The 18,583-nt window shown below is 37.5% G+C and overlaps 1 protein-coding gene across 1 annotated transcript; it reads right to left on the bottom strand.

Annotated features, from left to right (window-relative positions):
- Positions 1–7,784: 7,784 nt before the first annotated feature.
- On the bottom strand, positions 7,785–8,369 carry LOC140014676 (uncharacterized). Its single transcript, XM_072065762.1, has one exon. The coding sequence runs from the start codon at positions 8,367–8,369 to the stop codon at positions 7,785–7,787; it is 585 nt and encodes a 194-aa protein (XP_071921863.1).
- Positions 8,370–18,583: the final 10,214 nt, after the last annotated feature.

Below are 18,583 nucleotides of genomic sequence, written 5' to 3'. Positions count from 1 at the left end.
TACAAAAAATACAAGTGAATAGATTTACCTCTTGATACTACTCTTGCTCAACTAGAGATTCTTTTCAATATTATCAAAACTCACTTTCATGACAAAATGGCCTAGATTAAACTAGACTAGTTTTTCCTATTCTCATGGTGAATAACTAGATCTACTCGTGTGTTCTTCATGAAATGCAAAGTTAATCCACTTAAGTGTACTTCTATTCTTATGAGTCTACTACTTAAACTCCATTTATGTTATTCTATTATTATTACCAATTTTCATTGAATAATAACAACTAAAGACTTACTATTGGTGATCAAGTAACAACAAGAGCTAAGGATGCATAAATGAACAACTTAATAGAAGAGGTAACGAGTATAAATCATATTCAACTCATATCAAGTAGTTATAAGTTTCATATACTTCATAGATCTAGAAATTTAGCTACTCATATGATATATAGCAAGAAAAAACATAGTTTCATTATATAAACATATATTAAATCACAAGTAAAAAGATAAATAAAGAAACCTTAGCCAAGATGATGAACAAGCTCCCAATGATCTTCTATTTTTTCAACAAAAATGAGTTGTACAATGAAATCTCCAATTGTTCTCACAATTTTCTTGTTAGAAAGAACAAGAAAAGACTAACACTAAACTCTAGAGTTAAAATTTGATAAAATCTCTTTCTAATGACTAACTCCTCTCTTGTCTTATGATTCTTATATATATAATGTTAAGAGAGTCAAAAAGTATCCAATGACAAGACATGAAACTTCCATTCTATTTTCTTAGGATTTCTTGAGCATGTGCAGCAAAAATTCGGTGCTGGAATTGAGTTGAAAGTAATGTGAAAATAGAGCAACTTGCAGAACAAGTTGCAGAAAATCTGTGCACAATACGCGACCTACAATATGCGACCTTAACCCATGTATTCGAGGTCACTTATTGTCTTCAAGTACATTTTCTTGCTTCTTTTCTGCTCCAATTCAATTCTAAGCCTCAAAACACAATGTCTTCAATTGAGTTCATGTATTGCTCCAAGAATGATTTCCTTGAATAACCAACTTCCTTTCCAAGCTATCATTGAATTGAGCTCTAATGGATTTGAAGTGTCCTACTTGATCCATCATTTGATACTCTTCTCAATTCTTGCAATTATAACCAACATTTACACATTAAGTTGCTCAAATGAAATTCATAAAATTTAGAAACTTAGAGAGCAAGTTACATCATAAATCATCTTAATTTTTATCAAAAATAAGCACAAAATACTACTTAATAATACTAATAATAAACACTTATCAAATTCATCTTAAGAAAATACAGCAAGTATTTTTGTCTATGAAAATAAAAAAGATTAATCTTTAAAGCCCTTGGTATTTTACAATCCTGTAGATGCGTGAGGTGGGGTTATTTTTTGTAATTTTTTTTCTATGAGAATAATTTTTCTTGAAATGCCAAAAACACCCTCACAAAAAATGAATGTCATTTTTCCATTAATTATCATGATTCCTTTTTTTTGTTTTTTACAATTGATACTTCTGAGATGGACCTATGTTACCACAGACCATCACACAAAAAACTATGAAATTATCGTGTTCTCCTGTAACATGCAAAACTACATCAGAAATTTGCCTTTTCAATAACTCTTCCATTTCCTATCACCCCTGCCATTGCTATCACAAAATCACCAGTATTATGATCTTTTTTAGGACAATGAGTCGAAAGAGTACAAGGCTTTCTTTCTCCTACCTTTCTTGATTTTGACTTTCTCCTACGTGAGAATACCACCTGATTATCTTGTTAAGAAATATCCACTTTCTTCTTCCTAGATGGGTTTTCTCTAAGATGTGGCTTAGCATTGGAGTTTGCTTTACAGTTGGAAAGAGTTGTGCTACTAGCAACATATTTCTTATAATGCCCTTTTTCAATTTTACTCTCTATTGGAATATGCAATTTTTTTGCAGATTTGTCTTACTCTCTATGCTGCTAGGAACTGATAAAATTCAAGAAAAGACCATTGATAAGTCGATTGAAAGAACTTGTACTATGATGATTCATGAAAAATCTAAGTATGATGGTGATGAAAAAATTTGTGAAGAACTATACAAATGTTTTAGAGCTTATTTTATTTATCTCATAACAAGCATTTTATGTGTTACATATTTTCTTGTATAAGATCAAATATCATAGAAGGGTGTTTCACTTTGAACTTACGAGAAGATTATTTGAATACATCAAAGAAACCATCTTTTGTTTAAGTTTGGTGTAAGAAACCTAAAGAACTGGAGTTTGCTGCAAGAAACCAAAAGAAGCGGTATGTTGTGATGTGCGTTGGGTATGCATACAACAATAAAACTCAATTCACAGTCAAGTTTTGAACTTATAATCTCCTAAACTACCCCACACGTGATTTTCTGCAAGTATATGGGTCGTGGGTGAGTATAGGATAATTATGGTCGAACCCATAGAGAAAACAGACAACTACCGGCACTACTAAAGTTTCTCTATTATTCAGACTACCAACAAATTAAAATCAACAAATCTAAACTACTAATGGGAAGAAAATACAAATGAAAGCTCCCCGGGTAATGGAATCCCTATCTACTCATGTTAGTGCAATTTCTCGACTAATTGAGTACTAAAATCTCAATTAAGACATGGTGTAATTTCCTTGTGTACGTGATACCCGCTTTCACTGGTGTACCAACCATACTTATAGCTAATCCTTACCTACTTTCATGGTTATGAAATCAACCATAAGCTTATTTGCTTCTATGAAATAACTACAAAACAAGCTACAAAGGTGCATCTCTACTTTCGTGAGTGTACTCCCTAGGTTTAACACTTTCATGAACTAGTGCCAAATTCCAATTTTCATTGCAAATCTAACACCTTGACGTTATCACAATTAATGGCCAGTTAATCATGATTTTGAGAACAAAAATGCTAAATAACTCAATCAAGAATTCAAGATAATAGCCCAAAATAATCAAGAAATCAACACATAACAATTATAGATAGTTCAACCAAATACCCAAGGCATGAACTTTAAAACACCATCAACAACATAGTATCCAAACTAGTAGATTCACTAAATATGGAGTTAAATACAAGATAAAGAGTTTGGGAAAGAGGATAACCCTTGTCACTAGAGCCTCCACTGTGCCCCTTCTTCATCTCAATCTTCCTCCTTGCTCAGCTTTTACAAGAATGGATACATAATACAAATCCTAAACTAGTCCTACAAACTAAGAGAAATGGATAAGGCTATGAATGTGGTGGGTTTGTTTTGTTTCTCTCTTTTGCTCCAAAGCTCTCTCCCTCTCTAAGACTAACTAAAACTAAAACTCCCCAAAAGCTCTTTCTAAGACTAAAGGCTCCTCTATTTATAATCTTCAAGAGTTCTTGAATCTTCCACAAGAAGCTTGGCTTGGTGTTGAAGAGTCAAGATTGTGAGATGAAATGACACAAAGTTGACAAAAGTTGATGTCTTGGGCCTAAAATGTTGCTGCCAAAAAGTCATTGATGCTGCAAGAAAGAAGGATGAAAAGATATCTGCAAGTTGTACAAGTTGCGCAATTTGCAGATTTTTCCCGCCCAAGTATATGAAGCAGTATCTGAAACGAATTTCACTATCCGGCGCCATATACTGTTAAACACTCTTCTTCAAAAAATTCTCTGACGAGTATCTGGCGCGATTATCCGACTTCACTCCCTCAATCCGACGCCGTATACTGCTCAACACTATTTCTCTTGCAAAACATTCTAGCGGTATCCGGTTTGATATCTGATTCGAAATTCACTATCGGACCCCGTATACTCTCATACAATCCGGTGATGACTTTTTCTAAACAGCCCCATATTGTCCTTGTTCCTTCATCCCTACCAAAATATGATAAACATTAACAACTAAAAAGAACGAATTCACAAGTCTTCTCAATGCTATTCAAAGACATCAAATATTGCCAAAATGGTCACTCACATTATCTTAGGAGTTCAGAATTAACAATAAATAAACTAAAATATGTATAAACTATTAGGTAAAACGGACACTTGTCATGTTGCAAAGCTGATCTTCACCTCGAAAACCAAAAGAAGAAGTTCATTGTGTTGTAGAGCTTCTGACAAAAGCTCGTCCAAAACAAGGTCTAAAGATTTAAGAATATAATTCAAAATTTGCAGCAAAAACAGTAAGGAGGAGTGTTAGAGTATGCAACTTTTTCGTAGTTCTTTTCTGGATTTCTTTTGGTACAAAAATAATTTAGTTAATTACTGAATAAATGTAGTTAGGATATTTGTTAATAAAAGATCACGTTAAATTGTTAACAAATATTTTTGCTAAGATTTGATAAGTGGAAGATCATGTTAATTTGCTAGCAAGTATTTTTGTTGAGAATTTTATGGAGATTTGCTAGTTAAAAATTATGTCAGTTTATTTTACGTAAACACTACAAATTGTAAGTTGATGATTGAAGAATATAAGTTCATTTTTTCAACTCTTAATACAAGTCTTTTATAAACTATTTTTTGCAACACTTAAGTGTTATGGTCTAAAACTTCCCACCCACTTTTGCTAGCTTTTTGTATTTGTTCCCTTTTCCTTACGTAATTCTATACAGCTTGCTAAGTTCTTCTTCTAGAATTAGAGTAAAAGCGGATATGGCTTTAGCATCTGCAGTCCCATCTTCAACCATTTCTTTAAGCCTTTTGTAAGCCAAGGTAACTGACCAGTAAGTTCTTCCTTGATGATCAACATAAACTGCATCAAAGTGCTTTTTGCTCCTTCTTGGTTGATACTGAATGGTCCAACCTACCTCCTTGAGAATGCTGATGATTCGATTTCTTAGCAACTATTTTTCTGTGTTACATCCCACTACGCCTGGAGTTTGGGCATGCTAGGTTCCACATTTAACTCATTTTCGTGATCTCTTGTATTTCCTTCTCCGCGAGTCTACTTCACACTACCAGTTGAACCTATTGTCCTGGACCTCAAAATCTTCCACGGCCTAGCTTCCACAGCCAAATTTTCAGCCCTGTATCCACCATCTTCATTAACCCTATTGCCACTAGGATTCTCCAATGTCATCCTTTTCCTTTCTCTGCGGCCCTTGCTGGTTTCTTGCTTGCTTTCATCGGTACTGAAGCCAAGATCAACAGCCACATCTCCACCTATATCAACATATCTACCATCTTCCAAAGCTTCATGCATACTCCCATCCTCCCAATTTTTTGTAACTTTTGCACTCCCTGCCGTAAAGAACTCCAGTTCTGTACCCCTATCAATAGGACCCCCACACACGCCAACACTTACAACTCCAACATGGGCAGCATTGGTACCACATGGCAAAGGTTTAAACTTATTCACTTGCTCAATGATTAAACCCCTAGGTGTTGAAGGAAAATTAGACTCCCTTCGTCACGGAATCCTCAAAATATTCACCACTATTGCCTTTTGAATTGTTTTCTTCCTTCCCTTCGACCCCCTCTCCTTGTCCAACGTCATCAACAACAGCATTGTTTGCATCACTTTCCTCTTTTAATCCAGCATTTCCCTTTCCTCTTTTTGCGGAACATTTAATCTCAAAACCTCCCATATCTCCTTCATGAAACCCTACAAAAACAAAATCGCACATAAAATCCAAAAGGGTTTTCAAAAAAATTAAAACCAAAAAGCAAAAATAAAAACAAGATAGAAAGATGGAAATTGAAAACACTATACTAACATTTTCTAGCAATTTCATTTAAAAACTTCAATAGTTTCTATCTTCTCACAAAAATTATGGATTAAACTAAATTTCCAACCTAAAAAGGGACATAAATCATAAATGTATAGGGGAATCAATTAAAAATTATGCAAAAAAGAATCGAACTTGTGCCCAAAAACTTACCAATGAGGCAAAGTTCCCCATAAAAATCAATCAAGACTGAATCAAGGCCTTCTCCTTAAAAAGTCAATCCTTCGATGACCAATTGCATTTAGAAGTTCCAGAGAAAAAAAATTAAAACATCAAAAAGGATTTTAGTTTTTGGAAGGTTGAAAATAAAGGGTTGTTGGGAACTGGGGAATTGGAGTTTAGAAGGATAAGAAATGGGTGTTGGAGTACATATGGGTCCGAGGTTGAGGAGATGAAATTACTATTTCGGACGTCTTGTATTTGTCGAGCTGTCCTTAGACTGGTGTACAATTTAGGAAAGATGGAGAATAACAGATAAGGCTAATAAAGATGATTTACTAGGTTGCTTTATCTTTAGGACGTCGTATTCATCCGAATTTACACATGTATGAAATTTTGAATTTGTGTCAAAGCTTATTTGTATATTTCTACTCAAAAATTTAAAGAGAAAATCTAGGATCATATGGAAATTGATTAAATATACATTTTTTAACACTAATATATGATTGGTGAGTCTATAACCTAGCTATGAAAAATTACTTCAAACCATTTTTTAATTTTCTTTCCATTTTTGGATAGTCAGTTTGAACAAAAATTTTTTTTTGCCTAAATAGTAATTAATTAGTCCAAACCTAAGGAATTCATGACTCTCTGTTATTAGCACATAAATTGGTATCAAGCGTGGATTTATGTTTACCAAAATGCACTAAAAGCCTGTTAATAGACTTTGTTAGTGCTAATTTTTTATTATTTAGTAAGGCATTACTTAATTAATCACTAAATCATTGCCCTCTCCTAAAAAGTCAATCCTTCAATGACCAACTGCAGTTAGAAAATTCAAAGAAAAAACTAAAACATCAAAAAGGGTTTTAGTTTTTGTAAGGTTGAAAATAAAGAGTTGTTGGGAACTAGGGAATTGAAGTTCAGAAGGACAAGAATTGGCTGTTGTAGTATCTATGGGTCTGAGGTTGAGAAGATGAAATTACTATTTAGGACGTCGTGTATTTGTCGAGCAGTCCTTGGACTAGTGTGCAATTTAGGAATGATGGAGAATAATAGATAAGGTTATTTAAGATGATTCACTAGGGTTGCTTTATCTTTAGGACATCGTATACGTCCAAATCTACACGTGTATGAAATTTTGAATTTGTGTCAAAGCTTATCTGTATATTTCTATTTAGAAATTTAAAGAGAAAATCTATGATCATATGGAAAGTAATTAAATATGGATTTTTTTAACACTAATGTATGTATGGTAAGTCAATAACCTAGATATGAGAAATTACTTCAAACCATTTTTTAATTTTCTTTCCGTTTTTGGTTCGTCAGTTTGAACAAAAAAATTTTTTGGGCTTGAACAGTAATTAGTTAGTCTAAACCTAAGGAATTCATGACTCTTTATTATTAGCACATAAATCGGTATCAAACATGGATTTATGTTAACCAAAATGCACTAAAAGCTGGAATTAATAGACTTTGTTATTGCTAATTTTTTATTATTTAGTACAACATTACTTAATTAATCACTGGAATGGTGGCTATACTCCTTCTGTAAGTCCAAATGTAAAAGAACATGAAACTTGAATTGCTTGAATAAAACCATATGTAGACTATAGAGCATATAATTCTCATTTAGAAATTTAAAGAGATAAGTTAAAATCACGCTAAAGCTTAAGGAATGTAGATTTTGTAATAGCAACTATGTGAGTTTTTTTTTTTGAGAAAAGGGCCAGCCCTATATTTTTTTGACACATTCCAAAGAATACATGGTTTTAGAGAATAAAAGGCAACGTTACCCTTGTACAATTGATACCTTAATCTTAGGCACCTCCCGACTATCTAAATGGACGGTTGCCCTAATCTCGACGGGCATGGTTGCCAACGAATCATACTGTATCTAGAACCTCAGTTGCAAAGAAGCTAAGGTATCTGTCACCGAGTTAGCTTCCCTATACATATGATGTAGCGATCCATTCAGCTTTTCAAGCCAATGTCGAATCTCTCTCAGCAAATTACACAAAGGCCATTTAGACAGAGCACCAAAACAAACCATATTAACCAACACCCTTGAATCCGATTCCACAACTAAAGAGCTATACCCCTGATTAGCACATAACTTCAGCCCTTCCAGCAAAGACATTGCCTCCGCCGACAAAACATCTTGCTTCCCAAACTCCTTGTAATAAGCGAAAAAGACTTTTCCACCATGATCTTGCAAGACCCCTCCTCTAGACGCCCTGCCATGCACCATGCTAGCATCAGAGTTCAACTTTAGCCATCCCCTTGAAGGTCGACGCCAAGACATTAAGTCAATCTGTGTTTTCCGATATCGGGCACGAGCGAACCCCGTCCATAGGCAATCCCAATCACCTAATAAGAAATTGTAGAAAGCAGAGACCCCTCGACCTATTTGACCCAAAAACCGCTCAATTTGAAATATCACTTGATCTGCAGTGAAGGAGCTTGCTTGAAACCTAGCCATGTTCCTACCTCACCATATAAACCATAGAATCAACATCGGAATAAGAACACGTACATCTGATACTGATACACTAGAATGAGAGAGGAACCAATGATTCAACATCGAGCATATGCCAGGCACATTGCTAGAGAGCAAGCCAAAGATTCTAGAAAAATGCCTCCAAACCGCCATAGTCAATGGACCATACAAAAATAGGTGATTCCATGTTTCTTGCGCCATCCGACAACAGTTACACAGAGAGCATAAAGCCAATTCCTTGCCCTGTAGGATTTCGTCAAGTGGGAGCCACCGTCTCAACAAGCACCAAACAAAAAAAGAGAAAGGACTTTTTGGTAGTGTTAATGCTTGGCTTCCATAAACAATCCTTTCCTATGACTTTTGGATTTATGTTGAATTGAGACAGGAGATACAACTATGTACTAGATAAATAAACATATTTAGCATAATCACAAAGGTAGTTAGTATTTGTATAATGTACTAATATCAACTAGACTCTTAAAGGGTGTAATTAACCTTTTTTGATCTTAAGAAAGACATAAAGTTAATTGAGCACGCTTTAGATACATTGAGAGATGATATAGAATATAGTTGTGTGATATGTCCATTACTTGACAAGAAAAATAATTGGAATATTAATTCAACTTTGGATTAAAACTTGAGCCCTAGGCTTGCACAACTATTATTTTCTCACTCCTTATTAGTCAACAGAGGACAACCCACAGGCAAACATCAAGGAAATGAAGTCCTCCATGTTTGTAACATTAACTGGGGAGCCCCCGCTGTGCTCCTCTACTGATGAAACCACATTAAAGTCTCCGGCTACAATCCACAGTTCAGCCATCCCCTCACTGAGATACTCTAGGGCCCTCCAAAGTGGACGCCTACCTACTCGAGAGCACTTAGCATAAACCGTAGTCAAGTTGATATCAACCCCAGACTGAAAAGTGAATCGCGCATGAACCACTTGGTCCACATACTTAGTAAAGGAAAATTTGAAAACACTACTCCATAAAAACCATACCTTGCCATTCAAAAAAGAACCCCTACGGTCTAGTCGAAGCCTTCTCCTAACCACTTCAAATTGATTATTATCAAACATAGGCTCTAAAAGAATAACTAAGGAAGTTGCGTTGTCAGAGCAAATCTTTTGCAAATGTTTTAGAGAATCTGAACGAGAAGCACCCCTAATATTGCAGACAATATAGTTAATTGGATTTAACATGGGACCGCAAATGATAAGTAGCTTGAGATGATGATAAAACCTAATTCCACTTCCCTTTGGGACTACCAACTTTCCTCTTGCTCGCTACACTTTGATTTTCAGGGTTCAGGCCATCGATTAACTCCACGTCGCTTATGTCCATGAGGTCTGGACATGGTAAGTCATGATGATTCCGCCCTTGCTGTTTCAATTCTTTACGAACCTGATGTAGCTCCTATAAGGAAATATCCATTTCCATTAAGTTTCCAACGGACAATCTCTACTGAAGCTTTGTCGCCCGTGAATGACGAGGGAAAGATAATGCGACGCGATTCTGTTAGGCTCAGGATAAAACCCCAATAATGCTGTTTCTGTGACAGCCCCACCTCCCCCTAAGGCGAACCAGAGGGTTCGGCGGACCGCCTGCCTAGCTCTCGCCAGGACTACGTAGTCAAAACACTCGCAGTCCCTAGTGTAACGCACGGTAGAACCCCAAAAAACCCACAATCGGAACTTACTAAGCCAAGTACACGAAGGCCAAACCATACTGAGCAATAACACTGCGATCAAACGATTCATGTACAACGAATAACGAAGAATGAAGAACGAAGACGAAAATGAAAATGAACAGCAGCTGCCACATCACAATCTGGCCAAGACCTGGCCGGATATCCGGCCGGATTCAAGGCAGTGAGCACTTCAAAATTTTTTTCAAATTTCCCTGCTAATCCGGCCAATAACTGGCCGGATTCTGTGAACAGTTTTCCCGACAAAAATTTTCTTTTTTTGCTCAAACTTCACACTTGTCCGAATTCTCAAACGGATACCAGGAGTGTTCAGCAAAGCCAAATAAAAGTACCATCTCAAACAAGTACACTTAATTTATATGGTTAAACACTTTGAGATATATATACATTGAAAGGTTCAAAAGTTTAACTAGCAATACAAGTCGGAATATTTACAAGGGATCAAAATACAATTAGGGTTTTTCTTATACAGAGGAGCATAATCAAAAGGGATGTCTATCACTAGCTCTACTGTTTTCTTCCAAATCATGATTTCCAACATGTTGAACCCTGTAAGGAAAACAAAGGTAATGGGAAGTGGTGAGCTTACGTTCAATGAGGTACCAAAATTCAAGTAATCAGGAATCATAGAGATTTGCTTTTAATCAAATAAATATATACGCCAAATAGGGAAATGAATAAACATCTCAAATAGAAAGGCTACAGGTGGCTCTTAGGAGCCAAATTCCCATGGCAGTACTTGATCCAAACTCGTTGACCCTCCGTCAACGTTTAATGAAACAAACATGTCCGTAGACCCCTCTTAGAACGCAAAATCCCGTTCACCAAACATACCCGTTGCCGGGCCCGAACTCCAAACAAGAACAAGAATGGTAATACTCGAGTATTTCGGGAATCCAGAGTCTCCAATACCCAGAAATTCCCGAGAAACAGTCCCCATGGTTTGTCAATTTCTCGACCAAGCCCTTGCTGGCTCGATTCAATTAATTCCCCATGAAGTTTGAGCTCAAGGTTAACAAAAAGGTCGTTGGATACACCCCTAAACGACATCAGGTCAAGTACAGTAAAAATTTTCAGTTTATACAGTAAACAGTCACACAGACAAGAGAACGAGTAATAGGTTAAAGTAGCAGGTACAAGCACATACAGTGACTCGACAAATAAGCAAGAGAGACGAGTGTGACAAAGTACATTCTCGTCTCATTTAAAATTAAGCAGGTATTACAGTCAATCAAGTCACATTTTGCAGGTACAGGTAAAACAGTTAAGCAACAAGTCATGCGAGTGGTACACTTACCAGTTCAAACAAAGATAACTTCAAAAGTTTCGCCCAAAGTATGGCTTTAATCACCGAGAAATCCTAAAATAACCAAGACAAGATAATTAGGGTTCTCACATTCACAAACCTAGTAAACGGAATACATAAATAAGGTTCGACTACAAGTTGTATGCCTCTCCGAGTTAACTACTAGTACAAAGAGATAAAATGTAACTTTGGAGTAAAAAAAAGTAACAATTGGTCCTAGGGACATGAACAACCCCAAAACCCTTCATTTCTACCAAAATGCAACTCAAACTTAAAGAAACCCAACAACCTAGAAAATTGGACAGCATTTCCCTTTAAATTCCTTTACTTTCCATCCTATATTTCATCATCAAACTCAACTCAAATCAACCACCATTTCACATATAAATCACAAGCTATTAGACACACCTAATTAGGGTCACAATACCCTTCATATATAGCCAATTGGTGGCTCTAAAACCAATCACAATAAAGCCATAAATTGAAACTCTAAAGCTGAAAATTAGCCCCACAAGCTGAAATTTTTCGTAGGCAAGTAAAACTAACATATCCAATCTCAAAATTACATATAACAAACTACCAAACCATGGCTAATCATCAATCATCACATGAGGGCAGAAAATTCACTATAAAAACTGAAATTTACCATAACCCTACTTCAAATCATAAACTTTCTCACAAAACTACTTATTTAACAACTCTAATCCACTAATTTGCAATTATTAAGAGCAAAAAGGAAATTTCTAGGTGAGTTGCCTTGAAACATTAGGAAAGGTGGTAGCTTAGGGTTTCTTCTACAAAAATCCCTCCACCAAGACCTTTATTCCTCCTTAGTTAGCACTTCTATGGAGGGGTTTGCGATTTAATCGATTGGAACTCAAGATTTGGACAAAAAATTGAAGAACAAAGTGAAGTCTCACTCTTGGTTTTTCTCTCTCAATAGCCGGCCAAGCAAGAAGGAAAATGAAGGGAATTTTAGTCAAAATTTGATTTTTAGTAAAGGTAAAGAAAGGTTGGTCAAATTCCACAACCAATGATTTCATACCACCTAGCTATCCTAAGCTTATTCTCATCCTTTTTTCTACCAATGGTTATTCTATCTAGTTAACCTCTAATTGTCTCTTAACACTTTATAAATAATCTTCATTTATACAAAACTTTACCTAGTCGTCGAAATTTATAGCACTTTACGCACTAGCGGGTCCCACGTCCCTAATACACTTCCAAATTAACCCGAACTAACTCATACTAGAAAAATATTTTAAAAACTATATTCACTTATAAAATGTCTAGAAAATTAAGGTAGTAAAATAAAATAAAGAAAATACATGAAAAGAAATAGAATAAAATGATATAAAATAAGAAAATTTTACGGGCCCTCACACTCTCTTCCTTTTAAAGAAATTTTGTGTTCGAAATTTTCTTACTACTGGAATCTATCAAAATCTTAGTTAAACGGTGGAATACAATAATCTTACCTTTCACGTCTTCAGACGAGTCAAAAACTTGATGTTGCTCAAGGGAATACACCCGAACCGACACCTTCGGTCCAGTCCCTTCCCCCTTTGACTGGTCAGAATTGGTCTTGATTGATTGTCGGTTTCCACTCCCTTCTCGAGATAGGCCTGGACAATTAGCGATTTGATGATCTGCACTCCCGTAACGTAGGCATTTTCTTCCTTTTTTCTAGCAAATATCCTCCGTGCGATTCGGCTTCCCACAGTACCCGCAGGGACCACAGGAAGCAGAGGCCAAGCCTCCCTGTGAGGCACCTCCTGATATCCTCGAAAATCTTGCTCTTCCATTTTCCTTTCCAAACTTGGGAGGTGTGCTCGTATCCTCTTGTCCTACGCCACTTTCAGGAATAGCCCTTTTCTTCACCTGGAAGGTTCTAACTTATAACCTCGCGCTTTCAACTCGTTGAGTTTTCTCCACCGCGTCACTAAAGGCACTAAGTTGGACTACAACCAGGTCCTTCTAAATTTCAACATTTAGTCCCTAGACAAAATGCCTTATCCTTCTTTGCTCTGTCACAATTAGTTCGGTGGCGAATTTAGACAACGTAGTGAACTGGCTCTCATATTCGGCAACAGTCTGAGCTCTCTGGCGAAACCTAATGAACTCATCTTCTTTCTTTTCTTGAATTAAAGGTGGGAAATATTTCGCGTTGAACTCTCTCATGAAATTCGCCCACGTCCTCGGTGTTTGTGCTCTTTTCCAGTTCAATCTTATTACATTCCACCAAGAACGGGCTGCTCCCTTGATAGGGTGTTAATTGTTAGTAATTTTATTGTTAATTTCCCCCTTTGTCCTTGCCAAATATTGTTTAAATTGTTAATATTTACTTATATTTGGTATTGGACTCAATTTCAGGAAGTGAAACAGAAAACTACAAAAATGAGGGACTTTTTGGAGATAATTGGGATTTCAAACAACCGGGCCCACATGGTGCTACAAAGAGATTGCATTTCCTTTGCTGATTAGGAGATTGGAGTCCTACGGGCAATAGGAAACTAAAAGCAAGGAATTCGGTAGAGCCCCACTTTTGGTTTGATTCTCAATTCCAGCGGGGACCACAGGGATAAGAAGCTTTAGTCATTGTTGGCTTTAAAAAGGAGACAAACGTACAGAGAACTCTTATCAATCAATAGTTTTAGTTTAGGCTTTTAGCATAGTTTTAGTTTTCTTTTCTTAGCTCTTTCGCATGGTTGTTCTCCATTAATGGAGGACTAACCTCTTAATTCTAGTCAAGGGGACAACTGAAGACTTGGTTCAACAATTACTGTGAGATCGAAATTATTTTAATCGCTTCCTCATTTATTGGTATTTATGTGTTTCCTGTTTTTAATTGTTTTAGTCCTTATGTATGATTGATTAGTGCGCAATAATTAATTATTCATATAGGCTATTTTGCTAAATAGAGGTAATTGAATCCGTAATTGTTCGTTATCTCTATCTTAGTAGCAACTGGCGTAATTGGATTTATGTCAGGGGAGCATACGATCTAGCTTAAATAAACCATCGTAGCGTGTTTGTTAGTTAGGATTGGGCCTTTCTAATTATTAATGCAATCTAGAAATTAAATCCTACGGTCGTAGCTAGGGTTGTTTTTGGGTTAGAGAAATAGTTAACGGTCGTACCTTAACTATCGAGAAATTAAGGAAAGGTTGGTTGTTTATCGCGTGCATGACAACTATAACTAATCTATTAATAAATGTGGAATTATCTGTGAATCAATGATCAGTGCCTGAACCATTTCTAAAGTGTACCCTTGGCTAGAGTTTTCCCTTAATTATTACTCTTAATCAATTATTTTCTGCAGTTAATTTATTTAGTTAGCATTTAATCTAAAACCCCTCATACTTTGAACTCTAGAAGAAACGAATTATCCCCAGTCCCTGTGGATTCGACCCTACTCACCGCTATATACAAAATATGTATTTTTCTCGAGTAGGTATTTATTATTGTACAGGTTCGGCACCTGTCAATTTTTGACGCCGTTGCCGGGGACTGGTGCCAAATTAATTTGTTTCTTTTTGAGTTCATCTTGTTTTTATTTATTTATTTATTTATTTTTCTCTTATTTTTTTTATATAGTTTATGGCTTCTAACACTCCGTATTTTGGTGATAGACTGGATTTTGGTTCCGAGGAAGGCAATGAGACTGATTTTTTTTTTAAGTTTGCATATTTAGAGGCACTAAACTCTATTAGAGAAAGAATGGCTGCTGCAACCTGTGAAATTTGTTATGCCAGGGATCATTCGACCGGTATGTGCCCCGAATATCAAGATAATCTGAGTGTCCCACTCAATAATTATGGAGATTTTTCACCATGGTCTCAAACGTGGTATAACCCTAATCCAAACGGGTATGATCAAGGATGGTGGGATAACTCCAGTTATAATTATACAATAGGGCCAATGAATTTTCAGCAGTATGAGTCTCAAGAACCGTCATCCATGTCAGGTATGTCTCTTGAAGAAATAGTTGAATTAATAGCTACTAACACATATCAAATTCAACAGGAGGTACATCAACTTCAACAGGAGACACAAAGGATGAGTAAAGAGATGAAAGAAGCAAGGCTTGAATGGGCATTTAAAACAAGCAAATTGATTTCTCCAGTTTATGAAGAATTGCCGTCACCGACTATTATCGACCATGAGGAAGATGAGAGTGCAATTATTCTGACAAATGACATGGTACTGCAAGAGTCTCAAGAAGAAGAATCTAAAGATGTAGTTGAAAAGAAAGTTGAAGAGCAAGAATTGAGACCCCAACATCAAATGGTTCAAGTGAATGAATCCAGTGAACAATCTCCAAATGCGGTGACATCTCTTCCATTCCTTGATCAATATTTTCCTGACTCTTATTCTTTAATTCCTGTTAGTGAGATTGATTTTATTATACCAGACGATTTTGAATTTCATGTCAGGAATAAAGTAAGAGTCATGATGGCAAAATATCTCGAACCAATAAGTGCTCTTGATGGAGGAGTGAGTGAAGATTTAAGATCATCACTTGTTTGTTTGGTGCCATTTACTAGTCCATGGAAGCTCGTAGCTCGTGTGCCCAAGAATTACTCTATTTACGAGGGCTATCAGGATTACATAGAAGATGAAACACTGAAACGAGCCACAAGATTTTATCCCCCGTGAACAAGCATAGCATGTCTAGCCAAAGACATTAAAGAAATGCGCTACTTGGGAGGCAACCCAAGACTATTTGTTTCAGTTTTCATGCATTTTTGAAGTTTTAGTCAAGTGTTAGTGTCAATTAATAGTTTGATGTTTGGTGGCAGGAAATTAGTAGTTAGACGTGCCCATGCCAGGTGGTCACGCCTGAGGGAAAGAAATTTTCGTTCAGGATCTGCGGACTCTATAGCAGTTAGACGTGCCCACGCCAGGTGGTCACGCCTGAGGGAAAGAAATTTTCGTTCAGGAACTGAGGACTCTATAGTAGTTGAGCGTGCCCACGCTAGGTGGTCACGCTAACGGATCGAGAATTTTCGACGGATGGTCAAAAGACTAGGGGCTGTTAGGCGTGCCCACACCTAAGCCAGAGGTTCCTTTTTCTTTAAAAAAAAAAAATAAAAAAAATAATTTTCCAAAGGACCCGAAGCCCTAATCTTTTTCTCCTTCTCATTTCTTTACTTTTTCTTTCTTCTTCTTCTTTCTTTTCTTTCTTCTTCCTTCTTCCCCGCTACTTTCCCTTTCTCCCTGTTCTTTTCTACTTCAGCTGCGCCTCTCCTCCACTCTCACCATCCAGGAGCGCCGCCAGGAGCTGCCGCGAGTTTGCTCGTCCGCCACCAGCTCGCGGCCGAGGCTTGCCGTGCCTCTCCCCGCCACAGCTCTTCTCCAGCTTTGACCACCACGCACAGCAGCTCCACCTGGCGCGATCTTCTCTCTCTCCCATTCTCAGCTCACGCCGCCGCCAGATTTCCTCTCTCTACCACCACACGAGAGCTCTTCCTGCTTCACTCCTGAACAGTCGCGCCGCCACAGCCCTCGGCCAGACCCTCCAGCGCGCGAACTAACCAGCTAGAAACTCCCAGCTCTTCTTCCAGCGCCGCCACAGCTGCCGACAGAGACCAAGGGTGCCACCCCTCCAGCGCTCGACTGTCTACCCTTCCCCCGTGGCCTCGCCGCTGCTGCCTGAAGCTCCAACAGCCTCCACCAGCTCATAAGCTCACAAGCTCCAGTGCCGCGAGCTCCGCTCTAGAGCACGCCGCGCACCCCCAAGCTCCACTCACGCACGCCAACAGCTCCGCCTCCCACGCGAGTTTTTCTGTCCAGCCACGCCATCACCACCTGTCAAAATTGACAGGTGGAGGTATTGTAATTTCTTCCCCGATTAACATAGATTTCTGGAATTTGTGTTTGGATTTCTGGTTGGATAGACGAAGGTATTGATTTGGGCAATTGCTAGGGTCAATTTTGGACAGAATTGGGTTGAATTGCTGCCATAGTGGGAAATTTTCTGCTATTCATTGCATTGTTGGCTGGTTGATTAATTTTTCCCTGCGACTCACCAGTGGTACTGGTTGAGATCTTTTGCCTATCGTTGTTGCGGCTATTTGAAGCTATTTGCTTATTTTAAAGTTTAAGTTCTCGTGGTTGAGTTGCTGCCGTTGATTTAATACTTTCCTGTCTGAGCACCAGTGGTACTGGTTGCAGTGTTGCTTAAAATTATTAATTCTCAATTTCTATTTGGTTACTGCTGGAATTGCTAGTTCCGTGGCTCAAGTGCTACTTTTGAGCGTTTGACGTGGGTAATTGACTGTCCAATTGGTGACATTTGTTGAGTTTCACTTGCTCGAATTGGTTGAATTCACTGCTTTGTTGGGGTTATTTTTGGTATCACTTGAGTCCTATTTTGCTGATTTCTGTATTGAGTCCATTGACGTGATATGTTGGAATATTTTGGGCTGTGACGAAGTGCTACTTTGCTTGGAATTTCTGTTGTGCCGTTAGTAGGATAACTGTTGGGTTTGTTTATTGACTCTCGCGGCACCTGTGTCCCTTGTTTGGTTATTGCCATTGGTTGATTTTCATTGACTTGTTGGGAACAATTTGCTATTGTTGGGAGAAATTGACCGGTGGGACATTTGTCGAGTACTTGGGTGGACGCATTTTGCATTTAATTGTCCGGTTGCGGGATAATATTGTTTACTCACTTGATTGTTGCCTTACCCTTAGGTGCGACTTCTGCTTTACTGGTTTAATACATTTGCTGGGACACCAGTTTCTATTGTTGGTCGGATTGTTAAGTGAGACACATTGGTGGATATTGACTTGCTTATTGTCCTTATTGGTGGCTGTAGTTGTTATTGAATTGTCTAGGACCCCTCGACCCACATCATTGTTGGAGTGTTTATGTACCATACGGGTCTTGCACCTCAATTTCCACCTCAACCGCCGCTGTGACCCCGTCCCTATTTTGATGATTTCAGGGAAGTACCGTTGCCCCTCTCCTTCCTTCTGCTTTTACATTATCACATTGAGGGCAATGTGTGAATTAGGTGTGGGGGGGGATCGTTGTGGTGCTAGTATTTTTGTTTTTAGTTTCTAGGGGCTTTTCCTTTATTTTTAGTTAGTTTTTGCCTATTTTTCATTTCTTTTCTTTTCTTTTTTTTTTCTAGTGATCAGTTTCATATGAGTACCAAGTTTTGATGCTGGA

This window comes from Coffea arabica, chromosome 9e (assembly GCF_036785885.1).
Source record: "Coffea arabica cultivar ET-39 chromosome 9e, Coffea Arabica ET-39 HiFi, whole genome shotgun sequence".
NCBI classification, from domain to species: domain Eukaryota; kingdom Viridiplantae; phylum Streptophyta; class Magnoliopsida; order Gentianales; family Rubiaceae; genus Coffea; species Coffea arabica.
The sequence above is the reverse complement of the archived record's forward strand: the minus strand, read 5'-3'. Positions and strand labels throughout refer to the sequence as shown.